Here is a 20,447-nt window from a genome sequence, read left to right as displayed (position 1 = left end):
GTAGAAGATTTAATTTTGTTCCCTCTTCCCTGCCCGCACCCCCTCAGCCTCCCCACTAAGATGGTGTCTGGGCTGACAGAGTGTCAGGAATTACTCAGATGTGACCCACACACGAGATCCATACTGCCTCTTCACATTCACGACAGAGCCTGTGTGAATTCAGAATTTGGGAGGTTTCTACAACCCAGAGCTCTTAGCAGGCTATTAAACAAGGCGCACAGCGCTTCAGTAAGTGAGGTGGGGAGAAGGGAAGGAATTCACTGGCAGGTGCCACCAATTCCATTCCTTTTGATTGGATGCATCTTCTAAAATCATACTCCACTCACAGAACCAACCATCATTCTATTAAAGTTTAGTCCTAATGACTCTTGATTAAATCAATGTTCCAAAGTGCTAATTTCACAATCCGTACAGGAATTAATTTTTGATGTTATACAAAAGATAGCTAAGGATTTTGAAAGCTGGAGAGGTCTTTCAGACACTCTCTCTTCTCTTCCCTTCCCTCCCCACCAAGTTTTTGTGCCAGTTCCCCCATGTAATTTCATGTTTAAAATGCCACTAGGCATTGTTTTAAATTAAAGGTGCTAATTAAATGCAAGTTATCTAAAAAGGTGAAGGATATTCTACTGAAGGGAACTATAACAGGAAGTATAAGAGACTGGTTACACAAATTAAGTCACAGGATATTAGCTGGAATGCAGTGCAATGGATAGAGAGAGAGAGAGAGAGAGAGAGAGAGAGAGAGAGAGAGTATTGCATTTACACAAGACAAGACATTAGTTAGACCGCAGCTAGAGTACTGCACGCAGCTCTGGGCACATTACTAGAAGGATTTTTGAGCTATGGAAGGGGTGCAGTGACGAGAATCAAACCAGGAACTAAAGATTATAGTGAAGAATGGCTTGAAAAATGAAGACTTTTTTCACTGGATGAGAGAAGATTAAGGTCGATGGGGAGATGGAATCAGCTTGGTCCAATGGTCCCACTCTCACCCAAGTTAGAAGGCTGTGGGTTCAAGCCCCATTCCAGGGCCTTGAACCTATAATCTAGGATGAGATTGCTTTTCACGTAAAGCAGAGAGTTCACACATTGAGTTAGACCGAGGCAATTGGAGATTTCCAGCTTCTTACTGGACATTTATCCAGAGAAGCCAGCCTTTAAATAAGGTAACAGCACCTGACTATTGCAGAATTATTTAAAAACTGGGCCTGGAAGATGGCAATGCAACATGGTGCAACGCAACAGATTGCAAAAATAATGATTGAAACACTGTCAATGTGCTACACAAAAATACAGTGCCACAGGGTAATAGCACACTGTCTCATCCCTTCAATCCCCCAGTCACTGAGTAATCAATATCTGTTCCACACTATGCAGCAACACCAGGCAAGAAATCAGAGATATGATCACAGATGCTGTTGCACAACTTCTACCAGCCAACTATGGTGAGGCATTGAAGGGAAGCTGGCAACAGATCACCAGGCACAAGTGACGCCCAATGCAAGACGAACCACCTTCCCCCCAAAAAACAATTAGAATTCAGACAAGGAGCCGATTTGTTTCGGTGATGTTGCCACACAATCACATAATTGATCGGAGGTTTTCCTGCCTCACTCAGACAAACTACAGCCTGCATCGCAGTGTGACGGCCAAAGTATGAATAGCAGTCGACTGACTAGTTGAATGGAAGTCTCCAGGCAGTGAATCTAATGCTTACAGCGCAGTACGTTAGATATTTAGCTACATCACCACCCCCGGAGATCGTCAGGAATATGATCCTGCACAGGGAGAAAACCAGTAGCTCAGCTTCCAGATGGAGTGCTAAATTGTGTAACTGTATGCTTTTAAGGCATTATCCTTTCCAAATGTAAAGAAATATACAGAATCACCGGGATGTTGCATTGCATACAGTAGTTTGTAAAAACGTCACACCAACGTGAAAACTCACCACATTTTATTTCCGTCAAACCCCTGTGCTCCATTGCTGACTGAAGGAAATTACATTAGGGGAAACTCACTCGCACCTATCCATTCCTGCCGAAGGAGAGAATCCAGATGGCACACCAGACATCAAGTGCTGCCTCTGACCATTGTCACCACTGACTGCACCTCACTTCCAGAAGCACAAAGCAAACTGACCCACTGGGGGGTGGGGGGAGTGGTGGTTGGTGCCTCCAGCAGCACTGCCTCTGCATCAAACAAGTTACCGGACTGCCTCTGACAGGCTGGAGTTTGGTGACACCCCTTTAAAATAAAATGGAGCACGAGAATCCCAGCATTTAAAAAATAATTCACCTGCGTGCACCCGAATCAATAACGTGCCTTGGTAGATCTACAATCCTCCTCCTTGCTATCCATTCCGGTCACACCCACCCACCATAAAGACCAATAACTCCTGATGCACAATGTCACATCAAGCAATGTATACAGCAAAACCTTATTCAGATTTTTCAGCAGCCTTTTCACTTGGGACAAGAGGGGAACAGCAGCAACTGGATCAGAGGGAATGAGTCACCAAATGGCCAGACAGAACTTTGGGCGTGTCTGGGTTTGAAGACTGGCTTCAGCCAAGCGATGGTGCGAATTCCCATTCTGATGAACTACATTTCCAGCTCTGCACATACACACGTTAAGCCCTCACTAGAACTCTTCATAACCCATGACCTCGAATGGGACCAGTGCTGCTTACAGCTCCCCTAACTAATAGACGTCATTAAGCATTAGTCGGACACTTTGTATGACTCCTAGTACTATTATAATTATAGAAAGAATTGTTAAAAGGAGGCAGTGGGAGTGACTATCAGCTCGCCATATTCCTGGAACCACTCTCCAAGTGTCAAGATTCTTTATTCTCCAGCATATTTTGACAATTTAATCACGAATACCTCAATTAACAGTAACACGGTGCGGGGAAATATACAATTACTGTGAGGTTGGATACATCGCGACGTACACCCCAGTTTACTTTTGCCCGATAGCAGTGCTGTTACACATGACTGAAAGCCGGTTGATGGATATTGATCAGTATTTTGTCCAGACTGGTCAGACAGCGTCAGTGAATCAAACCTCACTGCATTGCAATACAGCTGATTTACAAAAGCTATTGCAGCCGGTGAGCCGAGCCAGGGTTCGGAAAGATCAGGCTCGAGGGGCTAGATGGCCTACTCCTGTTCCTAATTCTTATGAATGTGCAGCATCATTAAATCTGGAGGATGAACCTTTGAAATTGCCCCTTTTCACCTACACCTGAATATCTAATTATTGCATCTCCTTCAATTACTTTGTTGCAAAAGTTATTTACATTCCACTCCAATTACCCGTTTACCGACAAGCTACGACGACACATTACAAACATACTCCTAGACGATCTCGTGGCATTGCTCATGAACAATAAATTAAACAGTTACTCTGCTAATTGGCCACTCTCCAATTCTTTATCCGCCATTTTATCTTTCACTCTACCTCTCGGGACATCACACTCTTCCTGTGACCTAGTATCTACTCACCTTTAGCTTTTTGTCATGCACTCTTCCTCCTTCTGCAAGTCTCTGCATTTTGAGCCTCTTTCACACTTAACTTGCATTTATACAGCGCCTTTAATGTAGGGACTTGAGCACAAAAATCTAGGCCGACATTCCAGTGCAGCGCTGAGGGAGTGCCGCACTGTCGAGGCGACGTCTTTCAGATGAGACGTTGAAGTGAGGCCCCGTCTGCTCTCTCAATTCAACATAAAAGATCCCATGACACTATTTCGGAGAAGATCAGGGGAGTTAAACCCGGTGTCCTGGCCAATATTTATCCCTCAATCAACATAACAAAAACAAGATTATCTGGTCATTATCACATTGCTGTTTGTGGGAGCTTGCTGTGCGCAAATTGGCTGCCGCGTTTCCCACATTACAACAGTGACGACACTCCAAAAGTACTTCATTGGCTGTAAAGCGCTTTGGAGACGTCCAGTGGTCGTGAAAGGTGCTGTAGAAGTACAAGTCTTTCTTTTAATATATCGCTCTGCTCTCTCTCGCGCTCAGTGCCTGGCCTGGGCCCAGGGGACAGTGAGGTTTTTTGGAGGGGGGGGTGGGGGCAGGGGGGTGGAAAGAGAGAGTTTGATCTCTGGCATGGGCCTTGGTTGGAAAAGATCAGTCTGGAGCCCAGCTGGGTGCACAGGGATTAGTCCCTGGTGAGCAATAATACACTGTCCTGCAATTAGCATGGGCTAATCATGCTCATGGTTTATTGATCAATTGGCTGCCACTGATAAAATATCCAGACAGGAATGAAAGTTTGTTTGCCTATAGAAATATTAAAATCACACTGCATTTTTTTCCATTATAAAGTAGTCTCCTCCAGGGGCATTTTGGAAATATAAAATTAAAATATATCTTCGACTGACATTAGTACCTATTCTCTTCGCCAAACCCCATTCCCAGCACCAACATTGTAAATCAATGATGTGCATGCTATGTATTGCCAACTACCACCAGGCTGTACCACCCAGGATCACCATGGGAACCGCTGGCACCATTGGGAGCTCCATGGATCAGCATTGCCACAGACTATAGACATTGCAATATTGGTATGTCCCTGACCCACGGATTTCACCCAGAACCACTGGTCTCGATCACTCGGAATACCATGACTAGGCACTTCAGCAAATGACCAGTCTGTGAAATCTCCTTGCTATACATTTACCGAAACGGTGAAAACAGCCAATTATAGATTTTGTCCTTCAAGCTGCGAGTAGTGCCTGAAGAGAACATTCTGGGCATTGATCAGCCAGGAGTGCATTTGAATACAAGTCTCAGAGGTACATTTTCTTTTTAAATACACCAATTTTCCATAGACAAGAGTATTTGCATTTGAAATTCACCAACTGTTAAGCTGCCCAAACAATAGTGAGATAAATGAGCAGTTAGTGTGTTTTTGTGGTGATGGCTGTGGAAGGAAGATTGGCCAGAACACTGGGACAGTTCACTGCTCTTCAAATATAGAGCCAGGGCATTTTTAAACATCCACCTTACTGGCCTTGGTTTAATATTTCATCTGAAAACAGTTAGTCTACATAAGCAAAATACTACAGATGCGAGAAATCTGAAATTAAAATAGAAAATGCTGAGTATTTCCAGCTTTGTGTTTAGTTTCAAGGGACTGCGCCGAGAGTTGATTCCGTTGCAACACATGAATTATAGGGATCTGCATTTGTGGATGTGATGGGAAGCAGTTTTGAGACATGGACACCATAAGATGTTGTGGAAATGCAAAGACTGCTTACCAACACTGTCAATGTAAAGACATGACTTGGACCCGAATCTTTTCCCCAACATATTCCCTTTATTTTTTTTTTAAAAAAGCTTTGACTGCAATGATCAACAAGATTTCACGTGAACCAGTTTACATTTTTACACTACGGTGACACATTTTCACTCAACTGAGTCACAGTATTAACTAAATAGAGAATCTTTGACAAACACTTACATTCTGGCAAAAGTAATACCTCTTGCTCTTTTTATTATCCTCTGTACCTATTGGAATTCACCTTTTTGCACCACTATAAACACATTTTGGCTGAACTGTGTCCCCGTGCTGGCAAAACACAGGTTTGGCAAATATTTCACTTTCTGGTAAAGATTACCAAACTATGTAAGCAGCTATTCTGCGGCAACAACAATCCACAGAGACCAATCGGTTTGTGCCGGTGTTGGCTGAGGGAGGAATATTGGCAAAGATACTGGGAGAACTCCCCTGCTCTTTACGAACAGTGTAATGGAATCTTCAGAGAGGTCATTAAAACCAAAGTCCAGTCTGACCATTCTGGTGGACATGAAAGATCTTGCGGCACTATCTCCAGGAACTTGAGCGCATAAATCTAGGCCGACACTCCAGTGCAGTGCTGAGGGAGCGCTGCACTGTTGGAGGTGCCGTCTTTCGAATGAGATTGAGGTCCCGCCAGGTGGATGTAAAAGTTCCCATGGTACTATTTCGAAGTAGGATATTTGGCCCATCGTTCCTGTGCCGGCTCTTTGACAAAGCTATCCAATTAGCCCCACACTCTCTCCCTCTCTACCTACCCCTCCCCACCCCGCTCTTATAACCCGGTAAACCTTTTCCTTCAAGTATTCACTCAATTCCCTTTAGTAAGTATTGAATCTGCTTCCACACCCTCAGGTTAGTGCATTCCAAAACATAAACAGCTCGCTGGGTAAAAAAAACACTCCTCTCCCTCGTCACTGGGAGCAGCTTCTCCCTATCTACTCTCTCAAAACCCTTCCCAATTTTGAACACCTCTATTAAATCGCCACTTAACCATCTCTGCCGTAAAGAGAACAATCCAGCTTCTCGAGACCCTCAGCCCTGATAACCAACGGTTCGATTTTAAAATTCTCATCCGCGTGTTCGAATCCCTCCATAGCCTCACCCCTCCCTCTCTCTGTCTCTGTCTGTCTCTAACCTCCTCCAACCTCTCAACCTTCCGAGATCTCTGCGCTCCTCCAATTCTGGCCTCTTGAGCATCCCCGATTTTAATCGCTCCGCCATTGGTGGCCGTTCCTTCAGCTGCCAAGACCTTAAGCTCTGGAATTCCCTCCCTAAACCTCTCCGCCTCTCTCCTTTAAGACGTTGCTTAAAACCTACCTCTTTGGCCAAGCCTTTCCAAATATCTCTGTGGCTCAGTGTCAAATTTTGTTTGATACCGTTCCTGTGAAGCATCTTGGGATGTTTTACTGCGCTGTATCTCCAGAACCTTCTCTGCTCCGAGGAGAACACCAGCTTCTCTTAGTCTCTCCTCATAACAACTTGTATTTATATAGTGTCTTTAATGTAGTAAAACTTTACAACAGTGATTACACTTAAAGTGCTTCATTGGCTGTAGAGCGCTTTGGGACGTCCGGTGGTCGTGAAAGGTGCTGTAGAGGAGTGATTATCAGACACGATTTGACACCGAGCCACACAAGGAGATATTTGGACAGAATCTCATCTCCCACCCCGGGACCATTCTGGCAAATCTCTGCCCCCTCTGCAAGACCTGGACATCCTTCCACAGGGTGTGTAGGCCAGACTGGGCCCCAATCCTCAGGCTGGGTGGGGTTTATAACAAAGAAAAAAAGACATGCATTTATATAGCGCCTTTCACGACCACTGGACATCCCAAAACACTTTACAGCCAATGAAGTACTTTTTGAAGTGTAGTCACTGTTGTAATGTGGGAAATGTGGCAGCCAATTTGTGCACAGCAAGCTCCCACAAAGAGCAATGTGATAATGACCGGATAATCTGTTTTAGTTATGTTGATTGAGGGATAAATATTGGCCTTAGAACAGGGGAGTTATCCCTGGTGTCCTTCGAAATAGTGCTGTGACAACTTTCACATCCACCCGAGCACGCAGACGGGCCTCTGTTGAATGTGAAACACAACACCGACAACAGTGCAGCACTCCCTCAGTACTACCGCGCCGACAGTGCGGCGCTCCCTCAAAGAATCGTTACAGCAGGGGAGGCCATTCGGCCCATCGTGCCTGTGCCGACTCTCAGCTAGTCCCCCTACCCCGGCAGCCCTGCAATTTTTTTTCCTTCAGATACTTATCCAACTCCCTTTTGAAAGATAGGGTGGAGGAGGCAGACCCAATCCCTTCAGGCAGTACATGCCAGATTCCAAACATTCATTGTGTAAAAAAAGTTTCTCTCTGATGTCGACTTTTGTATCTTTTGCCAATCACCTTAAATCTGTGTCCTCTTGTTCTCGACCCTTCCTCCAATGGAAACTCTGTCCAGACACCTCTTGATTTTGAAAATCTCCTTTGCTCCAAGGAGAACAACCCGAGCTACTCCAGTCTATCTTGTATATAAGTCCCAAGGTGTTTCACAGGAGTATTGAGAGACAAAATTTAACACCAAGCCACACAAGGAGATATTAGGGCAGATGACCACAAGCTTGGTCAAAAAGGTAAGTTTTAAGGAGTATCTTGAAGGAGGAAAGAGAAGTAGAGAGGCAGAGAATTTTAGGCAGGAAATTCTAAAGTTTAGGGCCCAAGCAAAAGAAGGCACGGCCACCAATAGTTGAGCGATTATAATCAGGGATGCTCAAGAGAGCAGAATTAGAGGAGCCCAGACATCTCAGAGGGGTTGTGAGGCTGGAGGAAATTACAGATATAGGGAGGGGCGAGGCCATGGAGGGAGAAATTGAGGCGTTGCTTAACCGGGAGCCAATGTAGGTCAGCGAGCACAGAGGTGATGGGTGAGTGGGACTTGATGCAAGTTAGGACACAGGCAGACAAATTTTGGATCACCTCTAGTTTACGCAAGGTAGAATGTGGGAGGCCAGCCAGGAGTGCGTTGGAATAGTCAAGTCTGGAGGTAACAAAGGCATGGATGAGGGCTTCAGCAGCGGATGAGCTGAGGCAGGGGCAAAGGCAGGTGATGTTACGGAGGTGGAAATAGGCAGTCTTAGTTATGCTGCGGATGTGTGGGCGAAAGCTCATTTCAGGGTCAAATCTCTGGTTCAGTCTCAGACAGGAGTTGGGGAGAGGGATGGAGTCAGTGGCTAGGGAACGGAGTTTGTGGCAGGGACTGAAAACAATGGTCTTCCCAATGTTCAATTGGAGAAAATTTCTGCTCATCCAGAACTGGATGTCAGACAAGCAGTCTGACAATTTAGAACTGAGGAGGGGTCGAAAGAAGTGATGGTGAGGTAGAGCTGGGTGTCATCAGCAAATATGTGGAAACTGACGCTGTGTTTTCAGATGATGTCACCAAGGGGCAACATGTAGATGAGAAACAAAAGGGGGGCAAGGAACTGTTTTCCCAACCTTCCCTGGCACCTTCAGCGATTTGTGCACACATAACCCCCCCCCCCCCAGGTAATGCACCCCCTTTAGGATTGTACCATTTAGTTTATATGACCTCTCCTCATTCTTTCTACCAAAATGTATCACTTAACACTTTTCTGCGTTAAATTTCATCTGCCACGTGTCCGCCCATTCCACCAGCCTGTCTATGTCTTCCTGAAGTCAATCGCTCTCCTCCTCACTGTTCACTATACTTTCAAGTTTTGTCTCATCTGCAAATTTTGAAATTGTGCCCTGTACACCCACATCCAAATCATCAATATATATATATATATTATATAAAGAAAAGCAGTGGTCCTAGAACCAACCTCTGGGGACCACCCTCCAGCCCGAAAAACAACCTTTCACCACTACTCTCTGTTCCCTGTCACGGAGCCAATTTCTTATCCATTCTACCACTCTCCCTTTTATTCCATGAGCTTCAACTTTGCTGGCAAGCGCATTATGTGGCACTTTGTCGAATGCCTTTTGGAAATCCATGTACACCATGTCAACTGCATTACCCTCATCCACCAACTCGATCAAGTTGGTTAAACACGATTTGCGTTGAACAAATCCGTGCTGGCTTTCCTTAATTACTCCATCCTTATCCAAGTGACTGTTAATTTGTCCCTGATTATTGTTTCTAAAAGCCTCCCCACTCCCAAGGTTAAACTGACCGGCCTGTAGTTGCTGGGTTTATTGTTACTCCCTTTTTTGAACAAGGGTGCAATTCTCCAGTCCTCTGGCACCACCCCCGTATCTATGGAAGATTATGGCCAGTACTTCCGCGATTTCCAACCTCAATTCCCTCAGCATCCTAGGATGCATCCCATCCACACCTGGTGATTTATTTACTTTAAGTACAGCCAGCCTTTCTAATACCGCTATCAATTTTTATCCTATCAAGTGTCTCCACTACCACCTCCTTCACTATGTCTATGGCAGCATCGTCTTCCTTGAAGACGACAGATGCAAAGTACCGCGTGCCTTCCCGACCCGTGAGGGAAATCCACAGCGGCAGCGGGGATGAAAAGCGAGCAGCCAACCCCCGCAGGGAGCAGCGGGAGCCGGTAAGACAGTGCGACACAGGGCGACTACATTCGATGTCACAGGGAAGTGATTGGTTGGTGAGTTTTTCCTCACTTTTCTTGCTTTAAATTAAGGGCCTTAGATTAGGGGGTAGGATTAATAACTAAAAACTAAAACTAATTAATGAAATACATTAGAAATGGCAGAGCAGGTGGTGTGTCAGTGCTGCAGCATGTGGGAGCTGGTGGACACCACTGAGGTCCATGGTGATCACATCCGCAGCAAGTGTCTGCAGCTCGAGGAACTTGGGCTCCATGTTGATGAGCTGGAATCCGAGCTGCAGACACTGCGACACATCAGGGAGGGGGAGTTACCTGGACGCCTCGATCCAGGAGCTAGACACACCAATTAGATTAATTCATTCAAATTCGATCCGTGGTCAGGGACAGGAGGGTGTGACTACGAGTGGGGAAGGTATGGGAACTCAGGATGGAGTGATGAAGGAGCCTCGTCCCTTGCTCTTGTCCAACAGGTTCGAGGCTCTTGCTCCCCGTGTGGACGAGAGCAGGGACTGCAGGATGAGCAAACTGACCACAGCACCGTGGTACAGGGGGCCATTCAAGTGGGGGGGGGGGAAAAGAAACGTTGAAGGGGTTAGGGGGATAGATACGGTTCTCTGCAGTCGAGAGCGTGAGCCCCGAAGGCTGTGTTACCTGCCCGGTGCCAGGGTTAAAGACATCTCCTCTGGGCTGGAGAGGAACTTGGGAGTGGGGGGGGGGGGGGGGGGGTGCTGTGGAGATCCAGTTGTCATGGTCCACGTGGGTACCAACAACATAGATAGGACAAACAAAGAGGTTCTGCAGAGGGATTATGAGCAGCTAGGGGCCAAATTAAAAAGCAGAACCACAAAGGTAATAATCTTTGGATTACTACCTGCGCCAGGAGCAAATTTGCATAGGGTAAATAAGATGAGTGTTAAACACGGGGCTCAAAGACTGGTGTGGGAGAAATGGGTTTTGGTTCGTGGGACACTGGCACCAGTGCTGGGGTAAGAGGGAGCTGTTCCATCGGGACGGACTCCACTTACACCGTGCTGGGACTAGGTTCCTGGCGAATCAAATAACGAGGGCTGTAGAGAGGGCTTTAAACTAATTAGTGAGGGGGAGGATTCAGGCGACCAAAAATTTAAAAAGTCAAAGAATAAGGAGAAGGCAACAGAGCCGGGTAGCACTGGGGGAAATGAAAACCAGAGCGTGCCAGGAAGGGACAGAATGTATAAACATAACGGTGAATCAGAAAGTGGGGTCAAAGCAGAAAAAATGGTTAAAAAAACAAATTTAGAAGCGCTTTATTTGAATGCATTCAGCATTCGTAACAAAATAGATGAGTTGACGGCACAAATGGGTATGATCTGATAGCCATTACAGAGTCTGGTTGCAAGGTGACCAGGACTGGGAACTAAATATTCAGGATATTTGACAATTCGGAAGGACAGACAGAAAGGAAAAGGAGGTGGGGTAGCTCTGTTAATAAAGGATGGGATCAGTGTGTTAGTGAGAAACGATATTGGTTCAGAAGATCAAGACGTTGAATCAGTTTGGATGGAGATATGGAATAATAAAGGGAAAAAGTCGCTGGTGGGCGTAGTCTATAGGTCCCCTAACAGTAGCTACACTGTTGGACGGAGTATAAATCAAAAAATAATGGAGGCTTGTAAAAAAGGAACGGCAATAATCATGGGCGATTCTAACCTTCATATTGATTGGACAAAGCAAATTGGCCAGAGTAGCCTTAAGGAAGAGTTCATAGAGTGTGTCTGTGATAGTTTCCTTGAACAGTATGTTGCGGAACCAACCAGGGAGCAGGCTATCTTAGATCTGGTACTGTGTAACGAAACAGGATTAATAAACAATCTCCTAGTAAAGGATTCTCTAGGAATGAGTTACCATAACATGGTTCAATTTCAAATTCGGTTGGAGGGTGAGAAAGTTGGTTCTCAAACCAGTGCCCTAAGCTTAAATGAAGGAGACTACAAAAGGTATGAGGGCAGAGTTGGTTAAAGTGGACTGGGAAAATAGACTAAATAATGGGATAGTTGATGAGCAGTGGCAGACATTTAGGGAGATATTTCATAACTTGCAACAAAAATATATCCCAATGAGAAGGAAAGACTAAGAGAATGGATAACCATCTGTGGCTAACTAAGGAAATGAGGGAGGGTATCAAATTGAAAACAATGTGGCCAAGACCAGTGAGGCCAGAGGATTGGGAAACTTTTAAAAGCCAGCAAAGAACGACTAAAAACATGATAGAGAGGGAAGATAGATTATGAAAGTAATATAAAAACAGAAAAATAGGTACATAGAAAGAAAAATGTTGGTCCCCTAGAGGATGAGACTGGGAAATTAATAATGGGGAACAGGGAAATGGCAGAGACATTGAACAAATATTTTGTATGGGTCTTCACGGTAGAAAACACTAAAAACATCCCAATAGTGGATAATCAAGGGGTTATAGGGAGGGAGAAAATACAATCACTATCACTAATGAAGTAGTAGTTGGTAAAATAATGTGACTAAAGACAGACAAGTCCCCTGAACCTGTTGGCTTACAACCTTGGGTCTGGAGAGGTGGCTGCAGAGATAGTGGATGCATTGGTTGTAATCTACCAAAATTCTCTGGATTCTGGGGCAGTCCTAGCGGATTGGAAAACCGCAAATGTATCGCCCCTATTTAAAAAAGGAGGCAGACAGAAAGCAGGAAACTATAGACCAGTTAGCCCAACATCTGTGGTTGGGAAAATGCTGGAGTCCATTATTAAGGAAGCAGTAGCAGGACATTTGGAAAAGCATAATTCAATCAAGCAGAGTCAGCATGGTTTTACGAAAGGGAAATCATGTTTGACAAATTTGCTGGAATTCTTGGTGGATGTAACGAGCAGGGTAGATAAGGGGGAACCAGTGGATGTGGTGTATCTGGATTTCCAGAAAGCATTCCATAAGGTGCCACATGAAAGGTTACTGCACAAGACAAACGTTCACAGGGTTGGGCGTAACATATTAGCATGGATAGAGGATTGGCTAACAACAGAAGGCAGTTGGGATAAATGGGTCATTTTCTGGTTGGCAAACAGTGACTTGTGGGGTGCCCTAGGGATCAGTGCTGGGTCCTCAACTATTTACAATCTATATTAATGACTTGGATGAAGGGACAGAGTGTAACGTAGCCAAGTTTGCTGATGATACAAAGATGGGTGGGAAAGCAAATTGTGAGGACACAAAAAATCTGCAAAGGAATATAGACAGGCTAAGTGAATGGGCAAAAATTTGGCAAATGGAGTATAATGTGGGTAAATATGAGGTTATCCACTTTGGCAGAAAAAAAATAGAAAAGCAAATTATAATTTAAATGGAGAAAAATTGCACAGTGCTGCAGTACAGAGGGACCTGGGGGTCCTTCTGCATGAAACACAAAAAGTTAGTATGCAGGTACAGCAAGTAATCAGGAAGGCAAATGGAATATTGGCCTTTATTGCAAAGGGGGATAGAGTATAAAAACTGGGAAGTCCTGCTACAACTGTACAGGGTATTGGTGAGACCACACCTGGAGTACTGTGTACAGTTTTGGTCTCCGTATTTAAGGAAGGATATACTTGCACTGGAGGCTGCTCAGAGAAGGTTCACTAGGTTGATTCCGGAGATGAGGGGTTGACTTATGAAGAAAGGTCGAGTAGGATGGGCCTATATGCATTGGAGTTGAGAAGAATGAGAGGTGATCTTATTGAAACATATAAGATAATGAGGAGGCTCGACAAGGTGGATGCAGAGAGGATATTTCCACTCATAGGGGTAACTAAAACTAGGGGACATAGTCTCAGAATAAGGGGCCGCCCATTTAAAACTGAGATGAGAAAGAATTTCTTCTCTCAGAAGGTTGTAAATCTGTGGAATGCTCTGGCCTAGAGAGCTGTGGAGGCTGGGTCATTGAATATATTTAAGGCGGAGATACAGATTTTTGAGCGATAAGGGAATAAAGGGTTATGGGAAGCGGGCAGGGATGTGGAGCCAAGTCCATGATCAGCCATGATCTTCTTAAATGGCAGAGCAGGCTCAAGGGACCAGGTGGCCTACTCCTGCTCCCAGTTCTTATGTTCTTAGTCATACGCTCTGCTCCATGCATGGGTCTCCTTTTTGGTCCCTAATCGGCCCCACACCACCTCTTACTATTTATATACCTATAGAAGACTACTGGATTATCTTTTACGTTGGCTGCCAATCTATTCGTCCCTTTTATTTTCTTTTTCATTACTCCTCTGACCTTTCTATACATAGTCTGATTTTCAGATGTATTTACAACCTGACATCTGTCATTTTTCTTCTTCATCATCATATTCTCTATCTCCGACAGTGCGGCGCTCCCTCAGTACCGCCCCTCCGACAGTGCGGCGCTCCCTCAGTACCGCCCCTCCGATAGTGCGACGCTCCCTCAGCACTGCCCCGCCGACAGTGCGGCGCTCCCTCAGCACTGCCCCTCCGACACTCCCTCAGTACCGCCCCTCCGACGCTCCCTCAGTACCGCCCTTCCGACAGTGCGGCGCTCCCTCAGTACCGCCCCTCCGACAGTGCGGCGCTCCCTCGGCACTGCCCCTCCGACAGTGCGGTGCTCCCTCGGCACTGCCCCTCCGACAGTGCGGCGCTCCCTCAGAACTGCCCCTCCGACAGTGCGGCGCTCCCTCGGCACTGCCCCTCCGACAGTGCGGTGCTCCCTCGGCACTGCCCCTCCGACAGTGCGGCGCTCCCTCAGAACTGCCCCTCCGACAGTGCGGCGCTCCCTCAGAACTGCCCCTCCGACAGTGCGGCGCTCCCTCAGCACTGCCCCTCCGACAGTGCGGTGCTCCCTCAGTACTGCCCTCCGACAGTGCGGCGCTCCCTCAGCACTGCCCCTCCGACAGTGCGGCGCCCCCTCAGTACTGCCCCTCCGACAGTGCGGCGCTCCCTCGGCACTGCCCCTCCGACAGTGCGGCGCTCCCTCAGTACTGCCCTGGAGTGAGAGACCAGAGACAGTGTGCGCCACCCACCGAGCCCCCCCCCCCCCCACCCCACACCCCCCACACACACACACACACAGAGGGTCTGAGGAGGAGAAGGGCGATAGAGTAAAGCGGTGGCCGCCTACCTCCAGAGCCAGGGCGGTCTTGTCGTAGGCGTTGGGGACGCGCTTCTGGAAGGCCCGGGCGTACACCGGCCCGTTCTGTAGGTTGGGCAGCGGCGAGCTGACGCTGGGCTGGGCGTAGGGTCCCAGCTCCTGCTGGGCGCCCGACGCCTGCGAGCTGTCCAGGCTGTGGGCCGGCCCGAGCAGCGAGGCAGGCCGGCAGCGCTCCACGTACGGCACGGGGATCATGCCGCGGCGGCCGGCCCCGCTCGCCGCGTTCCACCACTGGTCCTCGGGCTTGTCGAGCACCCGCAGCACGTCGCCCTTGCGGAACGGCAGGTCCTCGTCGTCGTTGCCGGCGAAGTCGAAGAGAGCGCGGACGAACTCGGCGGCGGCGGCGGCGTCGTCGGGCCCCGGGCCGGGGTGGGGGGGAGCGGCGGGGGCCGGGTTGCGGGGCACGGGCTCCACCAGCGTGGTGGTGTCCAGGTAGTGGATCTTGTAGAACTCGAGCAGGCCGTGCAGGTGCTCGAACTCCTGGTCGCCGATACGGAAGCGGCTAGGCCCCGAGCCCGAGCCCGGCGCTGGCGCTGGGCCCGCCCCGGGTGCCGGGCCGCCCGAGCCCGGCCGGCTGTTGATGATGTAGTGCGACACCTTGGAGTTCTCGCTGACGCTCAGCACGTAGTCGCCGGGGATGGTGCAGCTGTCGCGCACCAGGAAAGTGCCGTGCCTCTGGCCCTGCAGCCGCGCCACCGCCTCGTCCCGCCGCAGCCGCCCGAAGTACCAGCTCGCCTGGTCCTGCACGTCGAAGTTGGCCGCCATCTCCGTCCCCTTCGAGCCCGCTGGGTGGGGGGGGGGTTGTCCCGGGGCCCTCCCGCTCCCGCTCCCGCTGCCGCTGCTCTCCGGCGCCGGCGGCCGCCGCCTCCTCAGCGCCTAGGCCTCAGGCTTCCCCTCACACACAAGCGATATTAATTATTTTAAAAAGTCGGCCTCCCAGCGCCAAGCGGACGCGGGTTTACCTCAGCAAACCCCGCGGGGGATCGATCTGAGCCCAGCCGCCGCCGCCTGTCTTGTGAATATATATATTTTGATTATATAGTTGTACAGAAGTGGGGGAAATGCCGCCCTCGCGCGCTGCTGGCACCCCGGCCCCCCCTTTAAGACTATTTCTACCCCGCCGAATAAAATGTTTTTTTTTTCTCCTCCTCCTGTTCTCTTAAAGGAGCCGCGCCTCCGGAGGGGGGGGCGGGGGGTGGTGGGGGAACAACCAGCCTTCCGCGCCTGCGCGCTGCCGCTCTTCCCAACTCCCGACGATAATGGTGGGGCTGACCGACCTCACCTGCAGGAGGAGAGGGAGAGGCCTCCGCCATCTTGGTGAGGTCGGCCGCCGCGCTGACGTCATGGCCACACCAGCTGCTCCGCACAGGCAGATGTGCGGGCAGCAGCAGCAACAACAACAACACCTGCAACAACTTGCATTTATAAAGCGCCTTCAACATCGTAAAACAAGTCTCAGGGTCGTTATCGAACTAAATAATTGACACATCACAAGAGATAGACTAGACTACCAGACCAATTCCAAGTGGAACATAAGAGTTAGGAACAGGAGTAGGCCAGCTAGCCCCTCGAGCCTGCTCCGCCATTCAACAAGATCATGGCTGATCTGGCCGTGGACTCAGCTCCACTTACCCGCCCGCTCCCCGTAACCCTTAATTCCCTTATTGGTTAAAAATCTATCTATCTGTGACTTGAATACATTCAATGAGCTAGCCTCAACTGCTTCCTTGGGCAGAGAATTCCACAGATTCACAACCCTCTGGGAGAAGAAATTCCTTCTCAACTCGGTTTTAAATTGGCTCCCCCGTATTTTGAGGCTGTGCCCCCTAGTTCTAGTCTCCCCGACCAGTGGAAACAACCTCTCTGCCTCTATCTTGTCTATCCCTTTCATGATTTTTAAATGTTTCTATAAGATCACCCCTCATCCTTCTGAACTCCAAGGAGTAAAGACCCAGTCTACTCAATCTATCATCATAAGGTAACCCCCTCATTTCTCGAATCAGCCTCGTGAATCGTCTCTGTACCCCCTCCAAAGCCAGTATATCCTTCCTTAAGTAAGGTGACCAAAACTGCATGCAGTACTCCAGGTGCGGCCTCACCAATACCCTGTACAGTTGCAGCAGGACCTCCCTGCTTTTGTACTCCATCCCTCTCGCAATGAGGGCCAACATTCCTGATTACCTGCTGCACCTGCAAACTAACTTTTATGGATTCATGCACAAGGAATACAGAAGAAGCTGGTGGACCTCTTCTGGAACAACAGGAAGCACTGGGTCTCTGCCGCGGTCTTGAGTCTCCCGCTTGAGGAGGGCGGTCAGTCGTTGGTGTGCGTCAGCGCCCAGCTCGCGACTTTCCGTCTTCATACCCTGCAGAGATACCTTTACGTCGAGCCCCCTCCTAGGTGGTGTGCTCTGGCGAGGTATTTCTTCCGCCAGCAGCTCGACCTCAACTATGACACGCAGCTCCTGTTTGTGAACTTGGGGGGTGCCAGGACCGCCCTCCGGGAGCTGCCTGTCTTTTACAGGGAACTCATCAGGGTCTGGAACAAAGTCTCCACCAAGCGCAGCTCTCCGCCGGCTGGAGTGGCGGCCGTCCTGCAGGAACCGCTGCTCGGGAATCCGTACCTCCACGGCCGAGGTTTTATGTGGCGGTCGGAAGAGAGGGCTGTGGCTGGTGAGGTGACCAGGGTCAGGGACCTGCTCAATGGCGGAGGAGCGGGCTGGATGGCGCCAGACACGCTGGCGCGGCGCCTAAATTCTGCCAACGTCCGCCACGCGGCCGATGCCATCGAGTCGCTAAAAACAGCTCTGGGCCCTGACTCCGTTAGGTGCATCGAGGAGGCTCAGGCACGTGGGGAGATCCCGTCCGAACTGACCCCCGTCCGGACGGAATTCCTCATCGGCGCCAAACCCCGGAACCTCCCTCGGGGGCCGGCGCCTCACAACTTGAGCCGCCTCGGGGAAATCCCCTCCGTGCCTTTCAGTTCCGCGCGGAGGGGTTTCCTGTACGGGCTGCTCCTGCACACCCTCAACTTTGCCATCCTCGCCGGCCGTCCGGACACGCCATGGCGTACCATCTTGCCGTCCGGAGGAGGCGGGGGCCCCCGATGGAGGGCACTCTACGCAGGGGTCCTCCCACTATTCATCGGGGACTTGGCCTGGAGGGTGGTGCACGGAGCAGTGCCGTGCAATAAATTTTTAAGCCGGTTCACGGACTCCCAGGCCGCCTGCAATTTCTGCGGTCTGGAGGAGTCCGTGTTCCATGTTTTTATTGAATGCACAAGGTTGCAGCCCCTGTTCCACTATTTGAAGGGGTTGCTCCTGAAATTCTGGCTGCACTTCAGTCCCACTCTCCTGATCTTTGGGCACCCTGTGCGGAGGGGAGCGGGTAGGTCCGAAGGCCTCCTCGTAGGACTGCTCCTGGGCATGGCCAAGGGTGCCATCAGCCGGTCCAGGCAGCGGGCGGTCGAGGGGGTCGTTCAACCTGACTGCCTGCCTCTCTTCCGCTCTTACATCCGGTCCAGGGTGTCCTTGGAGATAGAGCACGCGGTGTCCACCGGTACGCTCGCGGCCTTCTGCGAGAGGTGGGCACCGGAGGGACTGGAGTGCATCATCATGCCCGGCAACCAAATTTTAATTTGATTTTACGTTTTAAAGTTTAATTTGTTTTAATTGCCGGTGCTTTTAGTGTCCCCCTCTCCTTTTATAGGGGGCACTGGAAAAAAGGAAAAATTTGATTTTAGTGCCCAAAAAAAAAAACCAAAATAAAAAAACCAAAAAAAACAAAAAAGGGCCTTGTAAATGTCTTGTGTGTGTCATCCAGGTCGGGTGGCACGGATACATGTTTTATGTTTTCGCAGGTAAACTCAAAAGAGTTTCATGCACAAGGAATACAGAAGAAGCTGGTGGACCTCTTCTGGAACAACAGGAAGCACTGGGTCTCTGCCGCGGTCTTGAGTCTCTCGCTTGAGGAGGGCGGTCAGTCGTTGGTGTGCGTCAGCGCCCAGCTCGCGACTTTCCGTCTTCATACCCTGCAGAGATACCTTTACGTCGAGCCCCCTCCTAGGTGGTGTGCTCTGGCGAGGTATTTCTTCCGCCAGCAGCGCGACCTCAACTACGACACGCAGCTCCTGTTTGTGAACTTGGGGGCTGTCAGGACCGCCCTCCGGGAGCTGCCTGTCTTTTACAGGGACCTCATCAGGGTCTGGAATAAAGTCTCCACCAAGCGCAGCTCTCCGCCGGCTGGAGTGGCGGCCGTCCTGCAGGAGCCGCTGCTCGGGAATCCGTACCTCCACGACCGAGGTTTTATGTGGCGGTCGGAAGAGAGGGCTGTGGCTGGTGAGGTGACCAGGGTCAGGGACCTGCTCGATGGCGGCGGAGCGGGCTGGATGGCGCCAGACACGCTGGCGCGGCGCCTAAACTCTGCCAACATCCGCCACGCGGCCGATGCCATCGAGTCGCTAAAAACAGCTCTGGGCCCTGACTCCGTTAGGTGCATCGAGGAGGCTCAGGCACGTGGGGAGATCCCGTCCGAACTGACCCCTGTCCGGACGGAATTCCTCATCGGCGCCAAACCCCGGAACCTCCCTCGGGGGCCGGCGCCTCACAACTTGAGCCGCCTCGGGGAAATCCCCTCCGTGCCTTTCAGTTCCGCGCGGAGGGGTTTCCTGTACGGGCTGCTCCTGCACACTCTCAACTTTGCCATCCTCGCCGGCCGTCCGGACACGCCATGGCGCACCATCTTGCCGTCCGGAGGAGGCGGGGGTCCCCGATGGAGGGCACTCTACGCAGGGGTCCTCCCACTATTCATCGGGGACTTGGCCTGGAGGGTGGTGCACGGAGCAGTGCCGTGCAATAAATTTTTAAGCCGGTTCACGGACTCCCAGGCCGCCTGCAATTTCTGCGGTCTGGAGGAGTCCGTGTTCCATGTTTTTATTGAGTGCACGATGTTGCAGCCCCTGTTCCATTATTTGAAGGGGCTGCTCCTGAAATTCTGGCTGCACTTCAGTCCCACTCTCCTGATCTTTGGGCACCCTGTGCGGAGGGGAGCGGGTAGGTCCGAAGGCCTCCTCGTAGGACTGCTCCTGGGCACGGCCAAGGGTGCCATCAGCCGGTCCAGGCAGCGGGCGGTCGAGGGGGTCGTTCAACCTGACTGCCTGCCTCTCTTCCGCTCTTACATCCGGTCCAGGGTGTCCTTGGAGATGGAGCACGCGGTGTCCACCGGTACGCTCGCGGCCTTCCGCGAGAGGTGGGCACCGGAGGGACTGGAGTGCATCATCACGCCCGGCAACCAAATTTTAATTTGATTTTACGTTTTAAAGTTTAATTTGTTTTAATTGCCGGTGCTTTTAGTGTCCCCTTCCCTTTTATAGGGGGCACCGGAAAAAGGAAA

General features: G+C 49.9%; 1 protein-coding gene across 1 annotated transcript in view; it reads right to left on the bottom strand.

Moving 5' to 3' along the window:
* Window positions 1–16,202, bottom strand: part of crk (v-crk avian sarcoma virus CT10 oncogene homolog) — a 29,382-nt gene extending 13,180 nt beyond the window's left edge. The window contains exon 1 of the mRNA XM_070856892.1: window positions 15,027–16,202. Within this exon, the coding sequence (XP_070712993.1) occupies window positions 15,027–15,821 (795 nt within the window). The 5' untranslated portion in view covers window positions 15,822–16,202. The remainder of the gene's footprint in view (window positions 1–15,026) is intronic.
* Window positions 16,203–20,447: the final 4,245 nt, after the last annotated feature.

Source organism: Pristiophorus japonicus, chromosome 16 (genome assembly GCF_044704955.1).
Source record: "Pristiophorus japonicus isolate sPriJap1 chromosome 16, sPriJap1.hap1, whole genome shotgun sequence".
Classification (NCBI taxonomy): domain Eukaryota; kingdom Metazoa; phylum Chordata; class Chondrichthyes; family Pristiophoridae; genus Pristiophorus; species Pristiophorus japonicus.
The sequence above is the reverse complement of the archived record's forward strand: the minus strand, read 5'-3'. Positions and strand labels throughout refer to the sequence as shown.